Here is a 26,500-nt window from a genome sequence, read left to right as displayed (position 1 = left end):
GGACAGCGAGTTGTTTACTGTTTACCTCTGCTGCACTTTAGTACATGCATTTAAATTACATTCTGTTTATTTTTGTGTAGTAGAATATTTTGGTTTATGTGCTGTGTGTGATACATTGCACCGTGGTCTGGAGGAATGTTGTTTGGTTGCATATATACTGTATACACACACATACACACACAGTCAGATGACAATAAACTTGAACTTGTGTAAACTTAAAATATTTAGCAGAAAGATTATAATTGGTTGCACAGTTGTTTCTGCCATATTTCTGTTTCAAAAGTATATAGTAGGAATTGATATCCAAATTTCAATAATTGTGTCTTTAATATGTGAACGATTTCCTCTGAAAATGCACATGTGGACTTTTTATTCAAATTGGACTCACTGCTTAAGATTCTGTGCTCCCATTCTAAATATTCTTCATAATTTGGCGAAGAAAAAACATATATCAACAGAAACAACAATATTGTATGAAAGTAAACAAACAACCATCAAAATTCTGAAATCAAATGCAGTTAGATTTGACATGCAGTGGATTTGGCACAAAGCCTTCATTGGAGCAAGTGTCAGTTACGCCTGTATTTTTGAAATGCTATGCTTTTGATTTCGTAGTTTGGCGCATTGTCAAGGGATCTATGCTTTGAGGCATTCATTTAAAACTGTAGCACTTAAGATCTGTTCAAAAACTGCATTCTTCCATCTCTGCCCAGGTCAGCACCTGCTACTGCCCATCTGCTGTGGAACCTCTTATGTACAACATTTATTGTCAGCCTGAAACACTCTAATGAACTTATGGCACTCTGAATCCCTACCACCTGTGTCCCAAACCACATTAAGTCTCATCCACTGCATTTTAAAATTGTCATTTTTGTTTCGAAGTCCTTCCGTGACCTAGCTTAATGTTATTTGCATCGCAAATCCAGCAACGTTTCTCTTTCAGCTAAGTCCTCAGCCCCTCCTCCTTCCTTTGCTTCATCACTCCAGTCCTTTCAGCCTAAACGCTGCGCTTCCCTCAGCCTCCTCCTGTGTACCAGTCACATTGGCCAGGTTTTTAGTCAAACGTTCTTAGCCCAGAGAATGAGTTGTGAACTTTTCCTCCTGACTAAGGCATTGTATAAATACAACGTCCTCTCGACCTGATGAAACACCTTCCTTTAGAATCACCGACAACCGCTCGCTAACCGCGAAGGTCAGCTTTCCCCAACCCCAGCCTCCCACCGGGCGGGCGCAGTGCTCATGCGCACTCCTCGCGATAGGAAGTGTCTTCAGGCTTGCCGGAAGTGGCTCGCGCTGCGAAGTTGACATTGTGTGTGAGGGCAGCCGCAGCTTTTATTGGCGGAAAGTTGGACTGAACGGCGTTGCACCATGTCACTAGCAGGAGATGCGTTCGCTTGCCAGATGGCAGGTAATGATTTCAAAGCCTGTTCGGATTGTTACAGAACATGAATCCGGGAGAGTCGGAGGACAGAGGGGTAGTTTGGGCCCATATCAGGGGGGTGCAACAGGTGGACGCAGAGCGCTACCTCTGCGCTTCTTTCTCTCGCGAGAACTGGTGGGAGGTGCCGTGCACTGCCTTTAATTTCCGAATAAGATTGCAATTTTTTTATTGTCCCGTATGATTGCGTGTCAGGTTATCAGGGTCTTAAATTGTGCAACTTATCGCATTTTGCCGCCTTTAGGGCAAGAGAAATTGCTTGCTCGTGTTTTGTTGAAAAGACATTTATCTGTGTGCTATACTCGAAACGTGATAATAGCAGTAGCAGTAAATGTTTGAAATACCTAACAGTCCAGACAACAGCAGAGGAGAAATTGATTCCAGGTCAATGACATTTGAGCTTGGAGCAGCCATCGCAAGGGTTCGGCGCGGAAGGACCACAGTTTCGGGTTCTTCAGCTGCTGAACAGGGACTGGGAGGTTTTAAGAACTGTCATTGAGCGCTACTTAATGCCTTGTATGTGAATATGAGAATGAAAAGACTTTGCAAAGTTACTTCTTAGACACGCTTATTATGTAGTGTTTGTTTTGGTCAAAATGCCATTTCAAAGCAGCTGAGATATGTTGAAAATTTCTGTTTTGAACTCAGTTTTATGTGGAATTCAAAGATCTGAAATAAAAACCGAAAATGTTGTGAATAACAGGTCAGACAGTATTTAAGGAAGGGGAAATAGCTATCGTTTCAGGTCAGAGATCTGTTATCAGAGCAGAGGGAAATTGCCTTGGACATGAATAGTTATACCACTTTTTTCACAGACCTGCTGAGTGCTTTTGTCATTTTCAGTTTGTATTATGTGAGAGGAAACAAGTTAGTTTTGTGTTACAGAGAAGGTGAAGGGATAGATAAAGAAAAGGCAATACCTCTGATTGGATGAGGCTGTGAGGATTGGATGTTGAAGTTACTGGGTCAGTAGAACGTTTTACTTTTCTGTTATTGAGTGTCCAGTGCTTTGTCATCAATGTCCATTCAAAGGAATATTGTTTAAAGATGGATTAGGTAGCTTTATTGCATAACTTTTATAAGAGGTACAGGAAGCCACTTTGTTTCTTTACAATATTGCTAGTTAACCAACATTGAATCAGAATCTGGTTTATTAATATTTCAATAGTAGGCATCTGTTAGTCTTGTGAGACCATGGATTTGTGCCTTGGAAGGTCTCCAGGGCGCAGGCCTGGGCAAAGTTGTATGGAAGGCTGGCAGTTGCCCGTGCTGCAAGTCTCCCCTCTCCACACTACCAATGTTGTCCAAGGGAAGGGCACTAGGGCCGATACAGCTTGGCACCGGTGTCATCGCAGAGCAATGTGTGGCTAAGTGCTTTGCTCAAGGACACAACACGCTGCCTCAGCTGAGGCTCGAACTAGCGACCTTCAGATCCCTAGACCGATGCCTTAACCACTTGGCCATGCACCAACACATCTGGTTTGTTATTACTGATATATGTTGTGAAATTAGTTTTGTGATAGCACTACAGTGTGAGGCAAAATTTATTACGTTACAAAAATAAATACAGCAAAAGTTGAGTGTTGTGGTAGAGTTCATGGACCATTCGTAAATCTGATAGTGGAAGGGAAGAAGCTGTTCTGGAATGGTTCCGGATGATTGGAAAATTGCAAATGTTACTCCAGTCTTTAAGAAGGGAGGGAGGCAGAAGATAGGAAATTGTAGGTCTGACTTCAGTGGTTGGAAAGATGTTGGGGTCCATTATTAAAGGGATGAGTTTTTGGGGTACTTGGAGACGGATGACAAAATAGGCCAAAGTCAGCATGGTTTCCTTGAGGGAGAATTGATCTGACAAATCTATTGGAATTCTCTGAGGAAATAGACAGAATAGACAAAGGTGAGTCAGTGGATGTTTATTTGGATTTTCAGAAGGCCATTAGCAAGGTGCCACACATGAAACTGTTTAACAAGATAAGAGCCCATGGTATGGGACAGATGCTAGCATGGATAGAAGATTAATTCAAGAGGCAAAGAGTAAATAAAACGTGCCTTTTTTGGTTGGCTCTCGGTGACTAGTAATGCGCTGCAGGGGTCGGTGTTAGGACTGCTTTTCATGTTATATGTCAGTGATTTGGATGAAGGAGTTGATAGTTTTGTGGATGATACAAAGATAGGTGGAGGGGCAGGTAGTGTTGGAAGTAGGGTGTCTGTAGAAGGACTTGGACAGATTGGAAAAATGGGCAAGGAAGTGGCAGATGGAATACAGTGTATGGAAGTGTATGGTCATGCACTTTGGTAGAAGGAATAATGGCATGGACTGTTTTCTAACTGAGAAGAAAATTCAAAAATCAGAGGTGCAAGGAGACTCAGGACTCCTGGTGCAGGATTCCCGGAAGGTTAACACAGGCTGAGTTGCTGGTGAGGAAGGAAAATGCAATGCCAGCATTCATTTCAAGAGGACTAGATTACAGAGAAAGGATGTGATGCTGAGGCTTTACAAAGCATTGGTCATTCTGCGCCTGGAGTGTTGTGAGCAGCCTTGGGCCCCTTATCTAAGGAAAGATGAAAGGGTTAATGTATGAGGAGGGTTTGATGGCTGTGAGCCTGCATTTCCTGGTTTAAAAGGATGAGGGGAAATCTCATTGGGCTGAGTGGCCTAATTCTGCTCCTATGTCTTATGGAAATGGCGAGTGTGGGTCTTCAGGGTCATGGTAGTAACATGAAGAAGACCTGATCCAAATGGAGAAGGGTCTTTATGGATGATGTCACCTTATTGAAATCCTCTGTTGTGTGGAGGGTTCTGCCCCTGCACCCTCTTGCAGTCCCGTACATTGGAGGCTCCATACCAGGCTGGATGCAACCAGTCAGAATGATCTTCACTGCACATCTGTAAGTGTTTGCAAGGGTCCTTGGTGACATTCCAAATCTCTGCAAACTCCGAAATAGGGTCAAAACAACAGTTTTCGACTATTGGCTTTCATAAATCAGGGTGTTGGGTTGTTACGTTGAGATTATATACGATGGTGATGCGGCCAAATTTTAAGTATGGTGTGCACTCTGATCATCTACCTCCAGGAGAGGTATCAGTAACCTTCAAAGAGTATAGAGAACATTTATACAGTTGTATATGAGTTTGAAGACCTGAGTTAAGGGATAAGTTGAATCGGTTACAGGAAAATGATGGAAGATCTTGTATATTGTACTAAATTATGAGGGTATAGATAGGGTGAATGTATGCATGCTTTTGCCCCTCTGGTTAAGTGAAACCAGAAACAGTGGCCAAAGGTTTAGGGTGAAAGAGGAAATATTTAAGGGGATCCGAGGGATTGTGGAATGAGCTGCCAGTGGAAGTTGTAGATGTGGTTTCAATTGCAACATGTAAGAGAAGTCAGGTAGGAACATGAATGAGCAGTGGTGGTGATGAGGGGCTATGTTCCGGGTGCAGATAGATGGGACTTGGCAGAAAACAAGGCTGGCACAGACTTGATGGGCTGAAAAGCCTACTTCTGTGTGTAATACTCTGACTGTAATGTAGCGGAGCCACTGGTGTGCCTTCTTTACAATTGCATCAAAGTACAAAGTTCAAAGAAAATTTGTTATCAAAGTACACATGTGTCACCTGAGATTCATTTTCTTGTGGGCACACTCAATAAATCCATAATTAAATAAGTATCATAATAGAATACAGAAAATACTGCACCTTGGGCAAAAGATAACAAACTGGAAATACAAAAAGAAATAGATAAATAAGCAATAATTATCACGAACATGAGATGAAGAGTCCTTGAAAGTGAGTCCATTGGTTGTGGGAACAGTTCAGTGATGGACAAATATAGTTACCCCCTTTGGTTCAAGAGACTGATGGTTGAGGGATAATAACTGTTTCTGAACCTGGTACGATGAGTCCTAAGGCTCAAAGTACAAAGGAAAACTTATTAACAGAGTACTTACATGTCACCAGATACAACCCTGAGATTCTTTTTCTGCAGGCATACTTAACAGTCTATAGGACAGTAACTATAAACAGGATCTGTAAACTGTAAACAAATGGTGCAAATGCAGATAAAAAATAAATAGCAATAAATAACAAGCTTGAAATAGCAAGATGAGAGTCCTTAAACGAATGTAGTTATCCCCTTTTGTTCCTGTATCATCTTCCTGATGGCAACAGCGAGAACAAAGCTGTTGGTAGACGTCCCTGCTGATGGATGCTGCTTCCTGTGACAATGCTCTATGCAGATGTGCTTAGTGGCGAAGAGGGCTTTACCTGTGATTGACCTCATCCTCTACTTTTTGTAGGATTTTCCATTCCAGGGCATTGGTGTTTCCATACCAGGATGTGTTGTAGAGGGTCAGTATACACTACACCACACATCGATAGAAATTTGTCAAAGTTTTAGATGTCATGCCAAATCTTTACAAACTCTTAAAGGAGTAGAGGCACTGCCATGCTATCTTCATCATTGCACTCGTGCTGGGCCCCGGACAGGTCCTCTGAAATGATGACACCGAGGACTTTAAACATGTCGACCCTCTCTACCTCTGTTTCCCCTGACGAGGACTGGCTCGAGAACCTCCGGTTTTCACCTCTTGGAAAAAAAACATCTCCTTGGTCTTGCTGACATTGAAAGAGGTTATTGTTGTGGCACCACTCAGCCAGATTGTCCATCTCCCTCCTATATGCTGATTCGTCACTTCATTTGATATGGCCAGCAATGACAGCAAGTTTGAAAATGGCATTGGACCTGCACTTAGCCATGTGTAAAGTGAGTGGAGCAGGAGGCTAAGCACACAGCGTTGTGGTGCACCTGTGCTGATGGAGATTGTGGAGGAGATGTTGTTGCCAATCCAAACTGACTGGGGTCCTCAAATGAGGAAATCAAGGATCCAATTGCACAAGGAGGTATTGAGGCCAAGGTCTTGAAACTTATTGATTAGTTTTGAGGGGATGATAGTATTAAATGCTGAGCTGTAGTCAATAAAGAGCATCTAGATTTGCACATCTTTGCTGTCCAGATATTCCCAGGGTTGAATGAAGAGATAACATGATTTTCTTCTGCTGAGGAGCTGTTGCACCGACAGGCGAATTGGAGCTGATCCAAGTCGCTTCTCAGGCGGCGTTGATATGTTTCATCACCAACCTCTGAAAACACTTCATTGTTGTGGATGTCAGTGGTATTGGACTACGGTCATAGGGCAGATTACCATGTTCTTCTTAGGCACCGGTATAAGTGAAGCTGCTTAATGCAGGTGCTTACCTCAGACAGCTGAAGTGAGAGGTTAAAGATCTAAGTGAACACCCCAGCTAGTTGATTAGCACAGGTCTTTAGTACTCGGCCAGGTACCCCGTTTGGGCCAGATGCTTTCATGGGTTCGCCCTCCTGAAGGCGGCATGCATGTTGGCCTCAGACTGATATCGCAGGATCTTTGGGGGCTGTGGGAGTTTGTGATGGTTCTTCCATATGCTGACTGTCAAAGTGAGCATTGACTGAGGGCATTGAAGTCGTCTGGAAGTGAGACCCTGTTGTCACCTATGTCGATTGATTTTACTCTATAAGAGGTGATAGTATTCAAGCTCTGCCACAACGTTTGAGCATCCTTCATTGATTCAAGTTTAGTCTGGAATTGGTTCTTCCCCCATGAGATGGCTTTCTGGAGATCATACATGGACCTCTTGTAACTTCCTTGGTCACCAGACTTAAATACCTCTGATCTGGCTCTCAGCAGATTGTGGGTCTCGTGTTTCATCTGGCTGTGGAAGACTCTGAATTACTTAGTGGGAACATGCTTGTCTCCAACTGTTTTTATAAAGTCTGTGCAGGGCACAGGATAAATCCTCTGTGATGTTAATGCCCAGGTGCTTGAAGCACCTTGCCCTTTCCACCACTGACTCTACTATGAGAATGGCATATGTTCTGGTTTTAGTCAGAACTCAACAAATTAATGGAAATGAGCCTTGTCATGTTGTAGTTTATGATTTTAGTATTTAAAAATAAAGATTATTTTCCACCAACATGTGATGCACATATATCTATCCTACAGATCAGTTATGCATTGTTAATTCAGATATTAATCACTAAATTCACAAGTTTCCTTCCCAAGATTGTTTTGTTTATATCAATTATATGTTTTCTTTGTGCAAACCATGTAAATAATCAGTATCTGCAATTGCTATTCCATATTCATTTTTTTTTGCTCTGTGTAGTTGATAGCACTTTTGACTACGGCTTTCTTTATGTGGAGGATGTTTACACGGCAGACATTGCTTGCTGTTCCTTTGGATTAAACTGAAGATGTAGAATTATTGAACAAAAACAATGTACTGGGATTGCTGAAAATCTGAACTACGTACTGTAGTGGAAATGCTCAGCATGTCATGTGGACTGCAGAGAGTTATTAACATTGTTATATTTCATCATGGAATCATAAAAAGGTTATAAAGGAGGAGGCTATTTGGCCCATCATATCTGCATTGGCTTTCTCTAGGGCAGGGGTTCCCAAAACCCTTACTTAATGGTATTGGTCCATGGCATAATAAAGTTATGGACCTCTGTTCTGGCATAACTCTCTAATTTCATTCACTGGCTCTTTCTCTAGTTCTGCACTTTTATCCTACCATATGTTTATCCAATATCATCTTGAAAACCATAGTTGAACTTGCTTCCACATCAGCAGGCAAACTCCAACCACATGGTGTATATAAGTTCATTCCTTGTGTCACTCCTAATTGTCTTCGCCTGTATTTTGATCTTTCACCAGCCTCTTGCAATCCACCCTGTCCAGACCTCTCATTGTTTTGCACACTATCATCTCCCCTTGGAAGCCTTCCTCAATTATACTCCCCGACTCTTCCTTTGCTACATTGACAACTGCATTGGCACTGCTTCATACCACCATGCTGAGCTCATCAGTTTTATCATCTTTAGCTCTGACGTCTGCCCTGCCCTTAAATTCACTTGGTCCATCTCTGACACCTCCCTCTCCTTTCTCGATCTCTCTGTATCCAAACTGTCAACCGACATCTTGTATAAACGTACTGATTCCCACGGTTATCTTGACTATACCTCTTCCCACCCTATTTCCCGTAAAAATGCTATTCCCTTTACTTACTTTGCCTCCACCACAGCTGTTCCCAGGATGCGACTTTCCGTTCCAGGACATCAGCGATGTCCTCCTTTAAAAAATGGGGTTTCCTGCCCTCTAATAAATGTTGCCCTCACCCACATCTCCTCTATTTCCCATATATCCATGCTCACCCCATCTTCCTGCCGCCACAGTAGTGATAGAGTCCCTCTTGTCCTAACCTACTACCCCATCAGCTTCTGCAACTTCTGCCATCTCCAAAGATATCCCACCACTAAACATATCTTTATTTCGCTCCTCCCCAACCCCGCTTTCCACAGTAATCACTCCCTCCGTGATTCCTTTATCCATTTGTCCTCCCGACTAATCTCCCTCCAGGCACTTACCCCTGCAAGCAGCCTAAGTACTACACCTGCCTATAAACTTCCTCCCTCACTTCCTTTCTGGGCCCCAAACTGTCCTTCCAGATGAGGCAACACTTCACCTGCAAATCTGCTTGGGTTGTCTGTTGTGTCTGGTGTTCCCAATACGGCCTCCTTTACATTGGGGAGACCTGTCGTAAATTGGGGTCTGCTTCGCTGAGCACCTGCACACCATCTGCCACATGGGACTCCCTGATGACCAAGGATTTTACTTTGTGCCAAGACGAGGCCACCCTCGGAGTGGAGGAGCAACACCTTGTATTCCGTCCGGGTAATCTGTTTCCCCTCTCCCCCTACCTTTGTATTCTGGTCTCTTCCCCCTTCCCTCTCAGTCCCGAAGAAGGGCCTCAGCCTGAAACATCAGCCAACTGTTAATTTCCATTGATATTGCCTGACCTGCTGAGTTCCTCCAGCATTTTGTGTGTGTTGCTTTGGATTTCCAGCATCTGCAGACTTTCTCATGTTTACATCTCCCCTTTGCTTTCTCTTCTCCAAAGAAGCAATATCAGCTTTTCCAGTCTATCTGTAACTGTTGTTCCTTATCCCAGGAACTATTGTTCTGAATCTTTCCTGGACTCAATGTAATGTCTTCACATCTGTTCTACAAGGTGACAGCCAGAATTGAACATAATACCTCTGGTAGAAGCTGTACTTATATTTTAGAAAGGTACAGCATAATATACCTTGTATTCAATGCCTCTGTTGATAAGCTCAAAACTATGTAATAACCTCTTTAGCAAACTATCTTGCCACGCTCAAGAGTTTGTACATCGATGAACTACTGTCATTCTGGTTCTGTGTCCCTTTAAAATCAATTTCCTTTACTTTTTATTTTTTTATGACCTCTCATTCTTTCTACAAAATCTCCATATTGTACTTCACCTACCATACATTTGCTTCTTTCTCCAGCCCATATTTACCTTGCTATATTCACAGTTCACATGGTGAACCCACACCCCTACTATTGAGTTTAAAGTCGTAGCCGTGTGATTTGCCTGGTTCCTGGTCCCTGGTCCCAGTTTGGTTCAGGTAGAGCCCTTCCTCTCAAAACAGCTTCCTCCTCCGATCCTGGTGCCCATGTTGCACAATTCAAACCTACTCCCATACCAATCTTTGAGCCGTACATTTAGCTATTTGTTCTTATAAACCCTTTGCAAATTTGCACTTCACTCTGGTAACAATCTAGAGGTTATTACTTTTTTTGGATCTCTTTTAGTTTAGTTCCAACTTGCTTAAATTCCATCAGCAAAATATGATCTGAACCAGCAGAGTCTATTCCCTTGTTTTTCCTATGTCATTGGTACCCATATGGACCACAACCACTGTAATCTTTCCCCTTCACTCCAAATTTCTCTGTAGGATAGATGAGATATCCTGAGCTCTGGCATCAGGCAGACAACACAGCCTTCTGGACTATTGATCCGTGTGACAAAGAATTGTGTCTATTCCTCTGACTATACTGTTCCCAATTACAACTGCGTTTCTCTTTTCTCCCCCTCTTGAATGGTTCCCTGAGCTATGGTGTCATAGTTTGGTTGCTCATCCTTCCTACAGACCTCCCACTCTCTTCCTTTCAGGGAGCAGCAATCTCAGATCTGTTAGGCAAACTCTTGGATCCCCCTTCATGACTCACTTGCAATCACATCCTCTTGTCCCTGGCGACAAACTGATTTTGAAGTAGTTTATCTTATGAGTGTGACTGCCTCTTAAAACATAGTGTCCAGCTATCCCTCCCTTTCCATTGAGGCTCAGATTCTAGGTAATCAATTTTGAGCCTGATTTCCTTGAGCAATCAGCATTTGCTATAGATGTGGTCACCAGGAATCACAATGGGGTCCATCAACTCCCACATTGTGAGGGGATCCAGGAGTGCCCCTTTTAACTGTTTGAAGAGAGACAGGGAGAGACATTTATCATTGATGGTTTGTTTGGAAAGGAGAGAGAGACAGAGTTATTTATCACCGATATGTTGCTTTTAGAAAAGAGAGCGAGAGATGAAGATTAATGGTTGGACTGTCACTTTAAGGCATTGGAAGTAACTTTGGATTTCTACTGAGTTTGAAGTTGGAGACAGCACCGAGCAGCTCGAAAGCTGCTATGGTGACCGAAGGCAGTGTTATTTAATGGACACTCGATGTTATGATTTTCAGCTGGTTGTTGATGTTACTTCCAAGGACTTGTTGCCTGCTTGTGCACTCCTTTACAGACAAAGGAGGGAGGGACTCTTTGAATGACAGGTGATGCTCAGCCTGGTGAAATAAATGGGAGGTCAGATGATACAGACCTCAGGGCACATGATCTGGACACTGAATGAGCATTGTTGTGCCCGCAGGAAGAGTTGGTTTTGGAGGATCGATCAGGCGGATTGATCCAAATTGCTATTCCAGCGTAAAGAAGGGGTTGACTGGTGGGGAGTTGTCTATGTGTCCACCCTTGCCGGGGTGATAGCTCCACCACAGAAGACCGGTCCCGACGGCATCAGCTCAGCTGAAGACTCAACTCACTCACTCTCTCTCTCTCTCTCTACTCAACTAAATACCACGAACTGAACTGAACTTTACTCAACATCGTAAGACTGTATCTTTTTACCCCTAGACTTAAAGAAGCTTGGTTTTCATATATATATATATATATATATACATATATATATATATATATATTTATATATTCCACACTTACTTTTATATATAATCATTGCTAACCTGTTTGATTTATCTACATTTATATTACTGTGTTGTGTAGTTACTAATAAATATTATTAGTTTATAGCAATACGAGACTCCAAAGTGTTTTCCATCTCTGCTGGTTCTTTATCCCCGTCATGGGGTACGTGACAACATCATGTAGCTACATTACCTGATCCTGCATCCTTATTTAATTTGTTGTAATTTCGTATCTTTTTCAGTTATCTGTGTGATAGAAAAGAAATCCTTACCTGCTGCTCACCTGTGCCACATTGCCAAAGCCTCTCAAGCTAAAGATTCAAATCGTGGTCTCCTCTATCGGCCTACTCACACACTGGCTCATCCAAAATGTCCTCTGGGACTTTGGCCTCCGCCTTTTCGCTCCAGAACCTTAGGTGGACACTCTAACTTTGCCCTCTCCAGAAAAGGCCACTCCTGTAATGGCTGCTCTTCTTAAATTTTTTGGACCAATTTAAACTCTCACACAACAAGACTTGCTCTTTATAATGATTCCTGCTCTTGGCCAGGTCTTGCTTCTGTTACTCCAAGGGACTGCAATGGCCATTTTCTCCCAATATCTTATCACTTCTGCTGTGGCTGTACTGTCGGTTTAAAAGAAATTGTGATGGAAGAATTTGCAATATTGTTATTCTAAGTCATCATTTTATGTGCATGACTACGTGTGGTTATTGTTTGACTTGTCTGTGGAACAGCTGTCCTAATTTGGCTCTCTTACATGTTTGCAAAGATGATTAGGCTGCCAGCAACTTTGCCTTGTTCAAGCTCAGTGACTAGGGCAATGTCCCATTATATTTCTTCTCTGTGTAAAAGTATTGGTTCAACTAGTTGATTTGCTAAGCCACTTTAGATGGCATTTAAGAGTCAATCACATGGGGTTAATCTGGAATTGCATTTGGGCCAGATGGAGTAGGGATGGCGGATTTAGGAAATGCATGATGTAGGATATTACCAAATAATATTTTACAGTAGTCTGTTAGCTTTTCATAATTGCCATTGCCAACATTAATGTTTTTCATCCAAATTATTAGCTGAATTCAAAATTCATAGTTGCCATGGTGGAAATTGAACTTGTGGATAAAAATTATACTGTTTGGTAAATATACTAACATCTAATAAAAAAAATGCCACAAATTGTCAACAAATTTCTGGTTGTCAAGTAGTATCATTTATCCAAACTCAAAGACCTTGTGTAAAATGTAACTGATCACATCAAGACAAGTTGTCTGTGTTTTATTGAAAATGGGAGTATTTCTAAGCTATTTGGTCCTTTGATCCTCGCTGACGATCAGCACTGGTGCACCTCAGGGATGTGTGCTTAGCCCACTGCTCTAATCTCTATATACCCATGACTGTGTTGCTAGGCATAGCTCAAATATCATCTATAAATTTGCTGATGATACAGCCATTGTTGGTAGAATCTCAGGTGGTGACGAGAGCGCGTACAGGAGTGAGATATGCCAGCTAGTGGAGTGGTGTTGCAGCAACAACGTAGTACTCGATGGCAGTAAGACGTAAGAGTTGATTGTGGACTTCTGGAAGGGTAAGATGAAGGAACACGTACCAATCCTCATAGAGGGATCAGAAATGGAAAGAATGAGCAGTTTCAAGTTCCTGGGTGTCAAGATCTCTGAGGATCTAACCTGGTCCCAACATATCGATGTAGTCATAAAGAAGGTAAGACAGCAGCTATACTTTATTAGGAGTTTAAAGAGATTTGGCATGTCAACAAATACACTCAAAAACTTCTATAGTTGTACTGTGGAGAGCATTCTGACAGGCTGCATCACTGTCTGGTATGGAGGGGCTACTGCACAGGACCGAAAGAAGCTGCAGAAGGTTGTAAATCTAGTCAGTTCCATCTTGGGCACTAGCATACAAAGTACCCAGGACATTTTTAGGAAGCGGTGTCTCAGAAAGGCAGCGTCCGTTATTAAGGACGTCCAGCACCCAGGGCATGCCCTTTTCTCACTGTTACCTTCAGGTAGGAGGTACAGAAGACTCAAGGCACACACTCAGCGATTCAGGAACAGCTTCTTCCCCTCTGCCATCCAATTCCTAAATGGACATTGAACCTCACTTTTTTTTAAAATACTGTATATAGTATTTCTGTTTTTGCACTTTTTAAAAATGTATTCAATATATGTAATTGATTTACTTGTTTATTATTATGTTTCATTTTATTTATTATTTTTTCTCTCTGCTACATTATGTATTTCATTGAACAACTGCTGCTAAGTTAACAAATCTCACGTCACATGCGGGTGATAATAAATCTGATTCTGAAGAGTTAGGTAGGGAATTTATGTGGACCTATCTGAGAGGACCTGCAGAATGCAGAGGAAGTGACAAGTGATGTAAAAGTCATTCACAATACAGTGAGTGACAGTCATCTTCCTGGGACCAGTATGGTGTAAGCTAAGCAATAATTGTCAGAAAGGCAGCGGTGGAACAGTAGGGATTGCTGCAAACTCAGATTTAGTTGGCACTTGTCAACTGTAAATCGATAGTTCCAGCAGGGATTACTAAATAGAGATGAAAGGCAGTTTGTTTTTATTGTCCAGGAATTCCTTGGAGCTGTTCTAGCTCTACACATTAATAAGGTTTCCTTGCTATTGTAATATTCCAACAGTAGAGGGGAAGCTGTTTTAAGAAAATTCCCACCTTTTGTTTTCCTTCATGTACAATCTCGAGGGTGCTAAATTAATTTTACTTGTTGGGCATGTGTGCAAAACAATGTAATGATCCAATTTCTTCTATATTGAGAGATGATTTTGCCAAAGGTAAACAGGGTATCAGAAAATAATGAAATAGAAAAGGATTTAAAACTAGTAAAAGCAATGTTTGATTCCTTATGACAGCACCCCTGAAATAGCAAAATATATCAACTCAGAAATTAGATGAACAAGTAGTAAAGGTACAGTTGTTTTAAAAGCAACTTTAATGTTCATTTAGTTTAGGATAAGCAGGCAACCTGATTTTTTTTATATACATTTTCTTGTGCTTAGTTTTCTGTGGCATTGGATGGCCCTGCCCATTCCCTGTTTTTGCTTCTCGAAGGATGCCCACGATTGCATTTTTCTTAATAATGGCCCTGTGAGCAGCCTTGTTGCTGTGTCTGCAGAAACCTTTTGAAACAGTCGAAAGACATCTGAGAGACAGAATTCTGCAGATGCTGGAATCTGGATAAACACATAAAGTGCTGGAGGAACTTTGCGGGTTAGGTGCTCTCTATGGAGGGAAGAGGATGGTTGATGTTTCAGGTCCGGAAAGATGAAGTTTGTCTCCATCTCGAGACTGTTTATTCAGTAGTATACACTGTAAATGCACTGACTTCTACAATTACCTTGACCACACCTGCTCCCACCCTGTCACTTGCATGGACAACATTCCTTTTTCTCAGTTCATCCATCTCTGCTGCATGTGTTCCACTACAGGACATTCAAGATATCCTGACAACACGCTGGAGGAACTCAGCAGGTTGGGCAGCATCCGTGGAAACGATCAGTCAACATTGACTGATGGTTTCCACGGACGCTGCCCGACCTGCTGAGTTCCTCCAGCGTGTTGTGAGTGCTGCTTTGACCCCAGCATCTGCAGAGTATTTTGTATCCAAGATATCCTCCTTTTTCAGAAAATGGGGTCTTTCCCCATTGTTGTTTTGCATACTTCTGTCTTCACCCTATTATTACCCAATCCTTTCACCATGCCCCCCCTCGCCCCCGTGACATAACAGGGATACAGTTGCCCTGGTCCTCACCTGGATCCCACCAACCTATGCATCCAACATATTCTATGGAACTTCTGCCTAATACTCTGGGATGCTATTACCAGTCATATCTTTTCCTCTGCCTCCACTTTCTGCAGGGATCACTCTATTCATGTCTACTCATCCCTACTGACAAATCTCCCTTCCTAAGCACTCTACCCTGTAAATGTGCAAAAGATACAGCTGTCCCTGCACCTCTTCCCTTACTACTGTGACTTCAAAGTCCCTTCCAGATGAGTCTTTCTTTCACATGTGAATTATGTGGTGTTATTTATTGCAACTGGGGCTCCTGTTGCGTTGTGCTTTACATTGGTGAGAACAGACGCAGTATGGGATACCACTTCCTTGAGCACTTTCATTCCATCTGCTGTACTAGCCAGGATCTCCTGATGGCTAGTCATTTTAATTCCACTCCCCTTTCCCACACTGACACGTCTGTCCACAGCCTCCTTCACTGCCAGGTCAAATTTTCTTTGCTGCCCTTCTTAAATAAAGACACACCATTCACTATGCTCCCATCTTTTGGCACCTCACCTGTGGCTAACAATGATGCAAATGTTTTAGCCAGGGCTTCCACAATTTATTCTGTAACTTTCCATGATGTTCTTGGATATATCTAGTTAGGCCCTAGAGATTTTTTTGCCTTCATATCTTTTAAAACATCTGGCATCTCCATGCCTGCAAGACAGTCTATCCTCAAGACCTCCCTAATTTACTTCTCTTAGTTCTGAAGTTTTCATTGTCTTTCTCCATGGTATAACTAAAGGATATATATTCATTCAGGACCATCTGCTGTGGCTACACACAAAGGTATCCCCTTTGAGGGCCCTATTTTCTACATGGTTGCAGTTTTTCTTGGTGTGCTCATCTCTTTTGGATTTTCCTCAAATTTTCTAGCCAAAGTTATCTGATGTTCCCTTTTCGCTCCCTTCAGAAAAATAAAACCAGTAATGTTGATAAAACTTTTTAAATGGAACCTTAAGTTGTTTTGATTTTAGTGAAAATGTTTTGTTTTGTTAATGTCACATGTACAAAGATACAGTGAAAAGCTTGTCTTTCACACAGTTCATACAGATCAAATCATTACACAGTGCATTGGGGTAGAACAAAGTAAAACAGTAACAACGTAGAGTAAAGCGTGGAAGTTACAGAGGAAGTGCAGTACAGGAAAACTATAAAGTGGAAGATTATAACGAGGTAGATTTTGAGGCTTAGAGCCCACCTTATTGTCATTATTAGTAATTCTTAGGGGCAGGGAGTTTAGATTGAGAATGGCAGAAGGATTACATGTAGAAGTATTGAGAGGAAGTACAGGGAGCAGCTGGCAATGAGTCACCATGTTCTGGCTCCAAAGAGGTATAATGGCACTAAAGAGTGGAAAAATCAAGTTTTGCAAACCTATGGCATTTGTGCACAAGATGGCATGCGCCAAAATTTTGATGGCACACTACATGCAGTGCCACCCCTCGATTCTTTAAACTCCACCCATAAAGATACAGAATGATTATCTTTACTGCTAAATGAAGTAACAAGTGATTTTTTTTTAACAACTTGAGAGTAGGGAAATGTTTTCACAGAAAACATTTCAGGCGAGCTTGCCATCAGTTGGATGTTTGCAAGAGCATGTGACAATGGATGATATGTTTTGAAATCAGAATCAGGTGTAATATCTCTGGCATATGTCATGAAATTTGTATTGCAGCAGAGATACATTGCAATATATAATGAGAACTATAAATTACAATAACAAGTTATATACTTAAAAAAAGTTAAATTAGTGCAAACAGAGAGAAAAACATACTGAGGTTTGTGTTCATTGGTTCATTCTCCATTTATAAATCTGGTGACAGAAGGGAAGAAGCTGTTCCTGCAATGTTGAGTGTGAGTCTTCAAGCTCCTATACCACCTCCTTGATGGTAGCAATGAGAAGCGGGCATGTCCTCAGTGATGGAGATCATTAGTGATGTATCCTGCCTTTTTGAGGCATTGCCATTTGTAGGTGTCCTGAATGCTGGGGAGACTAGAGCCCCTGATGGAGCTGGCAGTGTTAACCACTTTCTGCAACCTTTTCCGATCCTGTGCAGTGGCTACTCCGTACCCACAAACTACGGACTCGCTTTCAAAGATTCTTCATCTCATGTTCTTGAAATTTATTGCTTATTTATTATTATTTCTTTTTTCGTTTTGTATTTGCACAGTTTGTTGTCTTTTGCACACTGAGCTGTGGAGTCTTTCATTAGTTCTATTATGGTTATTGGCAAATTGTAGCGGTCAGGTCCTTAGGCAGGAGTTGATTTTAGCCATGACCAACGTTTCAAAGCACTTCATCACAGTAGATGTGAGTGCTATTGTGCGATATTCACTGAGGCAGCTCACCCTGCTCTTAATGGGCACCGGTATGATTGTCGCCCTTTTGGAGCAGGTGGGAACTTCTGATTGCAGCAATGAGAGATTGACGATGTCCTTGCAACACTTCTATGGAAGTGAATTGACTTTATTACTTAAATCCTTCACATACATGAGTAAAAATCTTTGTTATGTCTCTGTCTAAATATGCAATTTACAGTAATTTGTAATAAAAAGTATGTACGATACGACAGTCAATATAGCATGGAAAATACGATTGTATCAGCGTGAATTATTCAGTCTGATGGCTGGTGGAAGAAGCTGTCCTGAAGCCTGTTGATCCTGGCTTTTATGCTGTGGTACCGTTTCCCACATGGCAGCAGCTGGAACAGTTTATGGTTGGGTTGACTCAGGTTCCCAATGCTTCTTTTTATGCACCTGTCTCTAAATGTCCTGAATAGTGGGAAGTTCACATCCACAGATGAGCTAGGCTGTCTGCACCACTCTCTGCAGAGTCCTGTGATTGAGGGAAGTACAGTTCCCATACCAGGCAGTGATGCAGCCAGTCAAGATGCGCTCAATTGTGCCCCTGTAGGAAGTCCTTAGGATTTGGGGACCCACACCAAACTACTTCAACCATCTGAGGTGAAAGACGTGCAGTTGTGCTTTTTCTCACCACACAGCCAGTATGTACAGACCACATGAGATCCTCGGTGATGTGTATGCCGAGGAACTGGAATAGTTTCTTCCCCCTTAAAATAGCCTTCCATAGGTCGCACGTAGACTTATTATACAGTTCCGGATCACTCTTCTTGAATGCCACAGATCTAGCTCTCTTGCAGACACTGAATTTTCTGGTTCATCTGTGGTATTTGGAGCTTGATCAAGTTGGTGACAACTGTGGTATATTCATTTCGACTCGAAGATAAAGCTTTGAATATTGCCCAGCCCATGGACTCAAAGCAGTCCTGTAAGCACTCCACTGTTTATCTTGACAATACCTTCTTGGCCCTCACCACTGATGTTGTGGTGTTGTCTCTTCCTGTACGCTGGGAGTAGAAATAGAGTCAGGTGATTGGACTTTCCAAAGTGTGGGCGTGAGATGATACAGTAAGTGTTCTTGATGGTGGTATACTCTGGTCAAGTGTGCTGGCTCCTCTGGTTCTAAAAGTGGTAGTTGTTCAGAGACTTCTTCAAACTGTCCTGGTTGAAACTGCCTGCAATGATAGGGAAGGCATCAGGGTGGGCAGTTTCATGCCTGCTGATTATGTTGCTCAGCTCCTCCAGTGCCTACCTGAGGTCGAATGTGCACCCTTATTAGGATCATGTCAGAAAATTCCATTGGCAGATAAAATGGATGACATTTGATTGCTAGGTGAGCAGGAATGAGACAGAACTGCCACGTTTGTGCACCATGATGAGTTAATTATAAATCATATTCTACTTCCTCTGCCTTTAAAAGACTCCGCTGTCTTGTCTTTGAGAATTTTGAAGCCATCGACATGCGGCTTTGCATCCGAAATGGCGAGGGATAGATATGTTTCAGTGAAACAAAGTACACAGCAGTCCCTAATGTCCCTCTGGTGTAGCAATCTTGCTCTGAGGTGTTCAATTTTAATTTCCAGACACTGCATCTGCCACCATGAAATCCTTGTGGTACTGGTGTAAGCATCAGTATTTGGATGGACAGAATAGACTTACTAAAGATATTAGTGCTACATGCATATTTCTCTAAACATCCAAATCCTCAATGAGAGTAAAGTGCATTTATTTTCCTTCATCTTTTATGAATATGCATCAGCTTATAATTTCACGTTCATGTTTCTTATGTTATACGTGAGATGCAGTAACAATACTATATAGAAATGTTATTTTTCAATTGTCTTTTAAAAAGATTGATATTAATTACTTTTCAACAGGTTCACTACCTCTGCCCAACACCAAATGGTTTTGATTCTTACGTTTTACAGGAATTAATTATGACTAATATAAATATCCTGTTTCTAATGTTCCAAAGGTCAGGAATCATTCTTCCAGTGGTGCTAGAAAGTTTGTGAACCCAGATCTTCACGTAAGCCCTAAAACTAGATAAAGAAAAATAAATAGCACAAAAACATTATACTTGTTCGTTTATTTATTGAGAAAAATGATCCAGTATTACATGTATTTGTTGGAAAAAGTATGTGAACCTCTAGGCTAATGCCTTCTACAAAAGTTATTTGGAGTCAGGTGTTCCAATCACTGAGATGAGACTGGAGGTGTAGGTTGTAGAGGTGCCCTGCTCTTTTTTAAAAAAAGACACACAGTCAGGTTACTGACAGAGCCTGCACTTCTTAAGAAAGAACTGTTTATGTGCACCATACCTCGATCAAAACAGCTGTCAGAGGACCTTAGAAGAATTGTAGCGATGCATGAAGCTGGAAAAAGCTACAAAAGCATTTCTAAAGACCTGAGTGTTCATCAGTCCACAGTAAGAGAAATTGTTTACAAATGGAGGAAATTCGGTACTGTTGCTATTCTGCAAAAGGGTAATACCAAAAGTCCTGCAGAAATCTCTAGAACTTGCTAAAGTTTCTGTTTCTGTGTGCATTGTAAGAAAAACACGGAACAAGAATGATATTCATGGAAGAACACCATGGAGGAAACCACAGCTCTCCAAAAATAAAACATTGAACTTTTTGACAGAAATACACATTTCTGTGTTTGGTGGGAAAAGGGCACTGCACACCAACACCAAAACCTCATTCCAACTGTGAAGCACGGTGGAAGGATCATCATGGGTTGGGGCTGCTTTGCTGTTTCAGGGTCTGGACAGGTTGCAATCGTTGCGGGAACAATGAATCCAAAATTTTGTCAAGGCATTTTACAGGAGTAGCAGTCCGTTACCTGAAGCTTAATAAAAGTTGGATATGCAACAAGATATTGATCTGAAAGACAAGAGTAAATCAACAACAGAATGATTTAAAAAGAAGACAAGTTGTGTTTTGGAATGGCCAAGTCGAAGTCCTGAACTTAGTCCTATAGGAATGTTGTGGAAGGGCCTGAAGCAAGGAGTTCATGCAAGGAAGCAGTTTTGTAAGGAGGAATGGCTGAAAATTCCTCCAAGCTGATGTGTAGGACTGATTAACAGTAACCAGAAACATTTGGTTAAAGCTATTGCTGTACAAGGGGACACACTAGTTAATGAGAGCAAAGGTTCACATACTTTTTCCAACATGTACATGAAATATTGGATCACAACAAGAGAGAATCTGCAGTTGCTGGAAATCAAGCAACACACACAAAATGCTGGAGGATCTCAGAAGGCCAGGCAGCATCTAGGGGAAAAAAGTACAGTTGACGTTTCGAACTGAGACCTATCGCAGGACCCAACAGTCGACGTTTTGGCCCAAAACATCGACTCTACATTTCTCCATAGATGATGCCTGGCCTGGTGAGATCCTCCAGCATTTTGTTTGTGTTACATACAATATTGGATCATTCAATAAATAAATGAAGAAGTATAATGTTTTTTGTGTTATTTAATTGGGTTTCTTTATTTTGTTTTAGGACTTGCATGAAGTTCATCACATTTTAGGTCATATTTATACAGAAATAGAGAAAATTCTTGTGTGGGCACGTGGCCAAGTGGTTAAGGCACTGGACTAGTGACCTGAAGGTCGTGAGTTCGAGCCCCAGCCGAAGCAATGTGTGTTGTGTCCTCGAGCAAGGCCCTTAATCACACATTGCTGACACTGGTGCCAAGCTGTGTGGGTCCTAATGCCCTTCCCTTGGACAACATTGGTGTCGTGGAGAGGGGAGACTTGCAGCATGGGCAACTGCTAGTCTTCCGTACAACCTTACCCAGGCCTGCACCCTGGAGAGTGAAGATTTCCAGGTGCAGATCTATGGTCTCGCAAGACTAACAGATGCCTTAGAGAAAATTCTACAGGGTTCACAAACTCTTTCTAGCACCACTGTATATACAGGAACATTTTATATGTTACTCTGCTATTGAAGAAGAGTGAGAGAGTAGAACAATTAATGAAAAATGGGATAGCTCAGCAATTGTTGGGAAATTATTGAATATCACATTAGGATAAATTGACAGAATGCCCTGAAAACTTCCAACTGCTCAGTGAAACTTGCCATGAGTTTAAAAAGGGTAGGTCATGCCTGACAGACCTGATTCAGTTTTTGAATTGGTGACACAAATTTTAAAGAGGGGAATGTCTTTGCATGTTTTAGTATGGACATCCAGAAGACGTTTGATAAAGCAAATGCTGGCTAAAATTTAAAGATCAGGATGGCAAAGCATTGACCTGGTCCAGAGATCATTTCCTGTTCTCAGCTAATGGATTATAAACTGGTCCTGCATAAAGTGTGTTAATTTTTTATAATTTTGATAATCAGCACGGTAACAGGCCCTTCCAGCCCAGTGAGCCCGCTCTGCCCAGTTAGACCCGTGTGTCTTTCGAGTGTGGGATAAAGCTGGGGCACCCAGAGGGAAGCCGTGTAGTCATAGAGAGAATGTACAAACTCATTATAGATAGTGGCAAAATTGAACGTGGATCACTGGCACTGTGATGGTGTTAGGCCAGTTGTCCCCAACCACCGGGCCGCAAAGCATGTGCTACCGGGCCGCGAGGAACCGGTATGAGTCAACTGCACCTTTGCTCATTCCGTCATGCCCACTGTTGAACTAGAACGCACGCGAGATCATTACCCACACGAGGACATCAGTCGGTCATTAACCTACAACTACTAGATGAGTAAAAAACAAACTTCGCTTGCGAGTTTCTTTGGAAGAGATGGTGGAGGACATAAAAGGCCTAACGATGATGATAACGCAGAGACAGCTGAGGCCGAGACTGCAAAAAACAGAAAGCTTCCTTCAACAGAAAATACGAGGAGCCGTACATAAAATATGGCTTTATTGCGACCGGTGACTTGCACGCTCCCTGTGTGTGATATGTGGAGACAAGCTGTCTAATGAGGCAATGAAGCCCTCAAAACTGCTTTGGCACCTTGAGTCCAAGCACCTTGCACTTAAAGACAAACCCGTTGAGTTTTTTGAGCGGAAAAAACATGAGCAAATGGGACAGAAGCAAGTGCTGAGAGCCAGCACCTCCACAGATGCTGCTGCTCTGAGAGTGTCGTACTTAGTGGCTAGCCGTATTACTAAGGCTAAGAGGCCTTTCACTGTTGGTGAAGAATTGATTCTGCCTGCTGCCAAGGACATGTGCCGTGAACTGTTGGGAAAAGCTGCAGCTAACAAGGTGGCACAGGTTTCTCTTTCAGCTACCACAGTTTCAAGGAGAATCGATGACATAGCGGAGGACCGAAGCACAGTTGTTGGAACGGCTTAATGGGCCTGGTTTTGCTACCCAAGTCAAAGAGGTTGCTTCTGAATGCCAGTCTACACACCGTGTCACACCCAGGGAAATGCTGGCTAACCGAAAAATGTCACTTGATCTTAACAGTGTATTGTTACGCAGGTGAGAAACTGCTAGAAAATTCAGCAGTCTAATGAACAAAGGAGGCAATTAAAAGAGAGAGAGGACTCTGACTTTGTTTTGATAACATTTTTAATCCTAGCCTTGAGAGAGAGACAGTACGGTGCAAGCTGTGACACGAGCTGGGAAGTCACCATGGTAACAGCTCAGAGTGATTGAGCTAAGGGACGCTGGAATTTTGGATGGATTATAAAAAGTTGATCCTTTGGTCTGATAACGGCAGAGGAAACACGACACAGAGAACTGCAGAAGTTACCCGAGAAACCACTGGTAGAATTTAAGACCACCACAAGGGTGGAGGCGACGGACCGATTAATTTCAGCCCGTGATTACCAATGCGGGTAAGAGTTTGCCTGTGGGGGGTCTGCTGTTAGCGAACCCGTGCCGTGGGTCAGTAGACTGTTCCCTAGAAGGGGCTCTGTCCATCTGTGTCTGTGTGGGAGTCACACCAAGTGACTCTGAAGACTTCGGAAGCAAGAACAACTAAAGCTGCCAACTTGAACATCATCTCAATTAACTCTCTCTCTCTCTCTTCATCAATTCAACTCGACACAACACAAAGTGAACTGAACTAGTTACAAAGTTACCTGACACCGTAAGACTGATATCTATCTCCTGGACTATTATTTATTTTTGTATCCACACACACATTTTATATATATATATAAAAAATAGTTTATAACCTGTATCGTATTATCCGGTTTAATGATATTAATTCGTAGTAGTAATAAATATAGTCTTAATTTATAGTAAACCACTCCAGGTGTGTTTCATTTCTGCTGGTCCTTTTCAACCCGTCGCGGGGTTCGTGACAGTATTGAATGACATTGTTGAAGTTATCAATCACGTCAAAGCAAAAACCCTTAACTCACATCTGTTTGAGCAGCTTTGCAAGGAAATGGATGCAGAGCACAAACGGTACATACTGAAGTCAGGTGGCTATCAAGGGGGAGAGCCCTGCCCAGGGTTTTTGAGTTAAGAGAGCAACTACAGAGATTTCTTTCAGGAAAAAAGTCACCACTGGCAGCACACTTCAGTGACGAGGAGTGGATAGCAAACTCGCTTATCTGTGTGACATCTTCAATCTGTTCAGTGAACTCAATTTGTCACTTCAGGGGAGAATGACAACTGTCTTTAAGTTGGCAAATAAAGTGTCTGCTTTCAAAGCCAAACTGGAACTGTGGGGACAGTGAGTGGACAGGGGCTTATTTGACATGTTCTCAACATTAGCTGGGAGTTTGGGAGAGACTGAGGCTCACAGCTGGTGCGCGATCACCTGTCTTCACTGTCGACAGAATTCGAGTGTTACTTCCCAACTGCAAATGACCCAAGATGTGCAAAGGAATGGGTCCATGACCCATTTGTGAATGTCCCCGGTGAATCATCCATGTCAGCGCGGGAAGAAGATCAACTCCTCGAGCTTGCAAATGACGGCGGGCTGAAAAGTATGTTTGACATTAGATCTCTGCCGGCATTCTGGATCAAAGTCCAGGCTGAATATCCTGACGTAGCCACGAAAGCACTGAAAACGTTACTTCCATTTCCAACATCATATCTCTGCGAAGCAGAGTTTTCTGCAATGAATGCAACGAAAACTAAATTGCGGAATAGACTGGACATAAGGAACCCCCTTATGACATAATTGACTTATCACGATATTCATGCGAGGAAAATATGCGCTGTTTAATATTAAATTCGTTAGATAGACCTTATTAGAAACAAAATTGAGTGTATTAGCCACTGATAAATGACTTATAGTTGACTTATCACCTATATTCCCGTTGTGATTAACACCCCCCTCCCCCCCCCACCCCCGGTCGGCCAGTCTGCAAGAATATTGTCAATATTAAACCGGTCCGCGGTGCAAAAAAGGTTGGGTACCTCTGTGTTAGGCTAACCGCTATGCTAAAGTGCTGTCCCCTATCATAATAGAATCATAAAACCAGAATCATAGAATGATGCACATAAGGAAGCCCCTTGGACCATAACATTCATGGCAAAAGTTTGTAGAGCAATGTGGATGATTCCATTCCTCTTGGACACTCTGCAACTATTTTCTCTGTAATGCATATTCAATAACATTTTGAAAGTGGCTGAAAGGTATCACAAATGCTTAGGGCCTCAGCTTTTCACTAGTTTGTAAATAACTTTTCACAATTCACAAATGTCATCAGTTGATGGTGTCAACTTGCTCATTGCAGCGTTTCTATCTAACGTGAAGTTATACAATCTATTTCCTATGGAAGCATTGTACTGATGGCCTTTTGTATGCTTGAAGTTAGCAGTTGTTGCAGCAGCACCTTTGGCTTACTGAAGTGTTTTGAAGGAGCTGTAATTCTCACTCTACTTTTTTTCTTTTCCTTTGTGTACTTTAGAAGACTGGGCTAATTTTAAGGTGTTTTCAAACTCCATTTAAAAGGAATAAGTTGATCCACTGCACTATGTGTCTTGTATTTTGAGCAACTCTTTTACCTAGTAAGTGCACTATTTAATGAATCTGTGATTGACAGTTGGCAAGGCTGTGTAACTTTACACAATGATTGTAAGGTTGTAATGATTTGCATAAAATCTGTTGTTAGTAAGGAATAATAGTGAACTGTATTTTCCCCTATTCCAGACATTTTTATTTCATGATTTTTGTGTTAAAATGGCAGTTCTTGCCTATTTGCACATTGGCTTTGGCTGCTCTTTGTCATCACAGTTAGGTGCTGTATATGTCTGAATCAACACATTGAATGGCCATCACTAGGGAAATTGGCCACTTCATTCTTGTCCATTGTTAATATCTGTACACCCAGTTCATTAGGTGTGGGTAAACTAAAATTAATTTTTTTTTACTCCCATTACCGACCGAGGGTACTGGAAGAATTGTAACATGTCCTGTACTACACTTATTTAGCTTACTGAATATTTTTGCCATTCATATGAATAGAAAACAAATCAGCTTGAATCTGTTTGAGTAAGGTGCCAAAACAACCTCTTGTGCAATATCAGCAAAACGAAAGAGCTGGTATTGAGTACAGGGGAAGAAGCTGGAGGTCCATGAGCCAGTTCTCATTAGGGGAGTGGAAGTGGAGATAGTCACTAACTTTAAATTCCTTGGCGTCATCATATTAAAGGATCTGTCCTGGCACCAGCACATATGTGTCATCAAAAAGAAGGCACAAAAGAGCCTCTACTTTCTTAGAAGTTTGCGTGGATTCAGCATATCACCAACACTTGAACAAACTTCGATAGATGCACAG

The 26,500-nt window shown here is 42.0% G+C and overlaps 1 protein-coding gene across 1 annotated transcript in view; it reads left to right on the top strand.

Moving 5' to 3' along the window:
- Positions 1-1,260: 1,260 nt before the first annotated feature.
- The window catches only part of mtx2 (metaxin 2), a 96,169-nt gene continuing 70,929 nt past the window's right edge, over positions 1,261-26,500 (top strand). The window contains exon 1 of the mRNA XM_063050095.1: positions 1,261-1,408. Within this exon, the coding sequence (XP_062906165.1) occupies positions 1,369-1,408 (40 nt within the window). The 5' untranslated portion in view covers positions 1,261-1,368. The remainder of the gene's footprint in view (positions 1,409-26,500) is intronic.

The sequence above is a fragment of the Mobula hypostoma genome, chromosome 6 (genome assembly GCF_963921235.1).
Source record: "Mobula hypostoma chromosome 6, sMobHyp1.1, whole genome shotgun sequence".
Classification (NCBI taxonomy): Eukaryota; Metazoa; Chordata; class Chondrichthyes; order Myliobatiformes; family Myliobatidae; genus Mobula; species Mobula hypostoma.
Note: the sequence above shows the minus strand (reverse complement) of the source record. Positions and strands in the feature narration are given on the sequence as shown.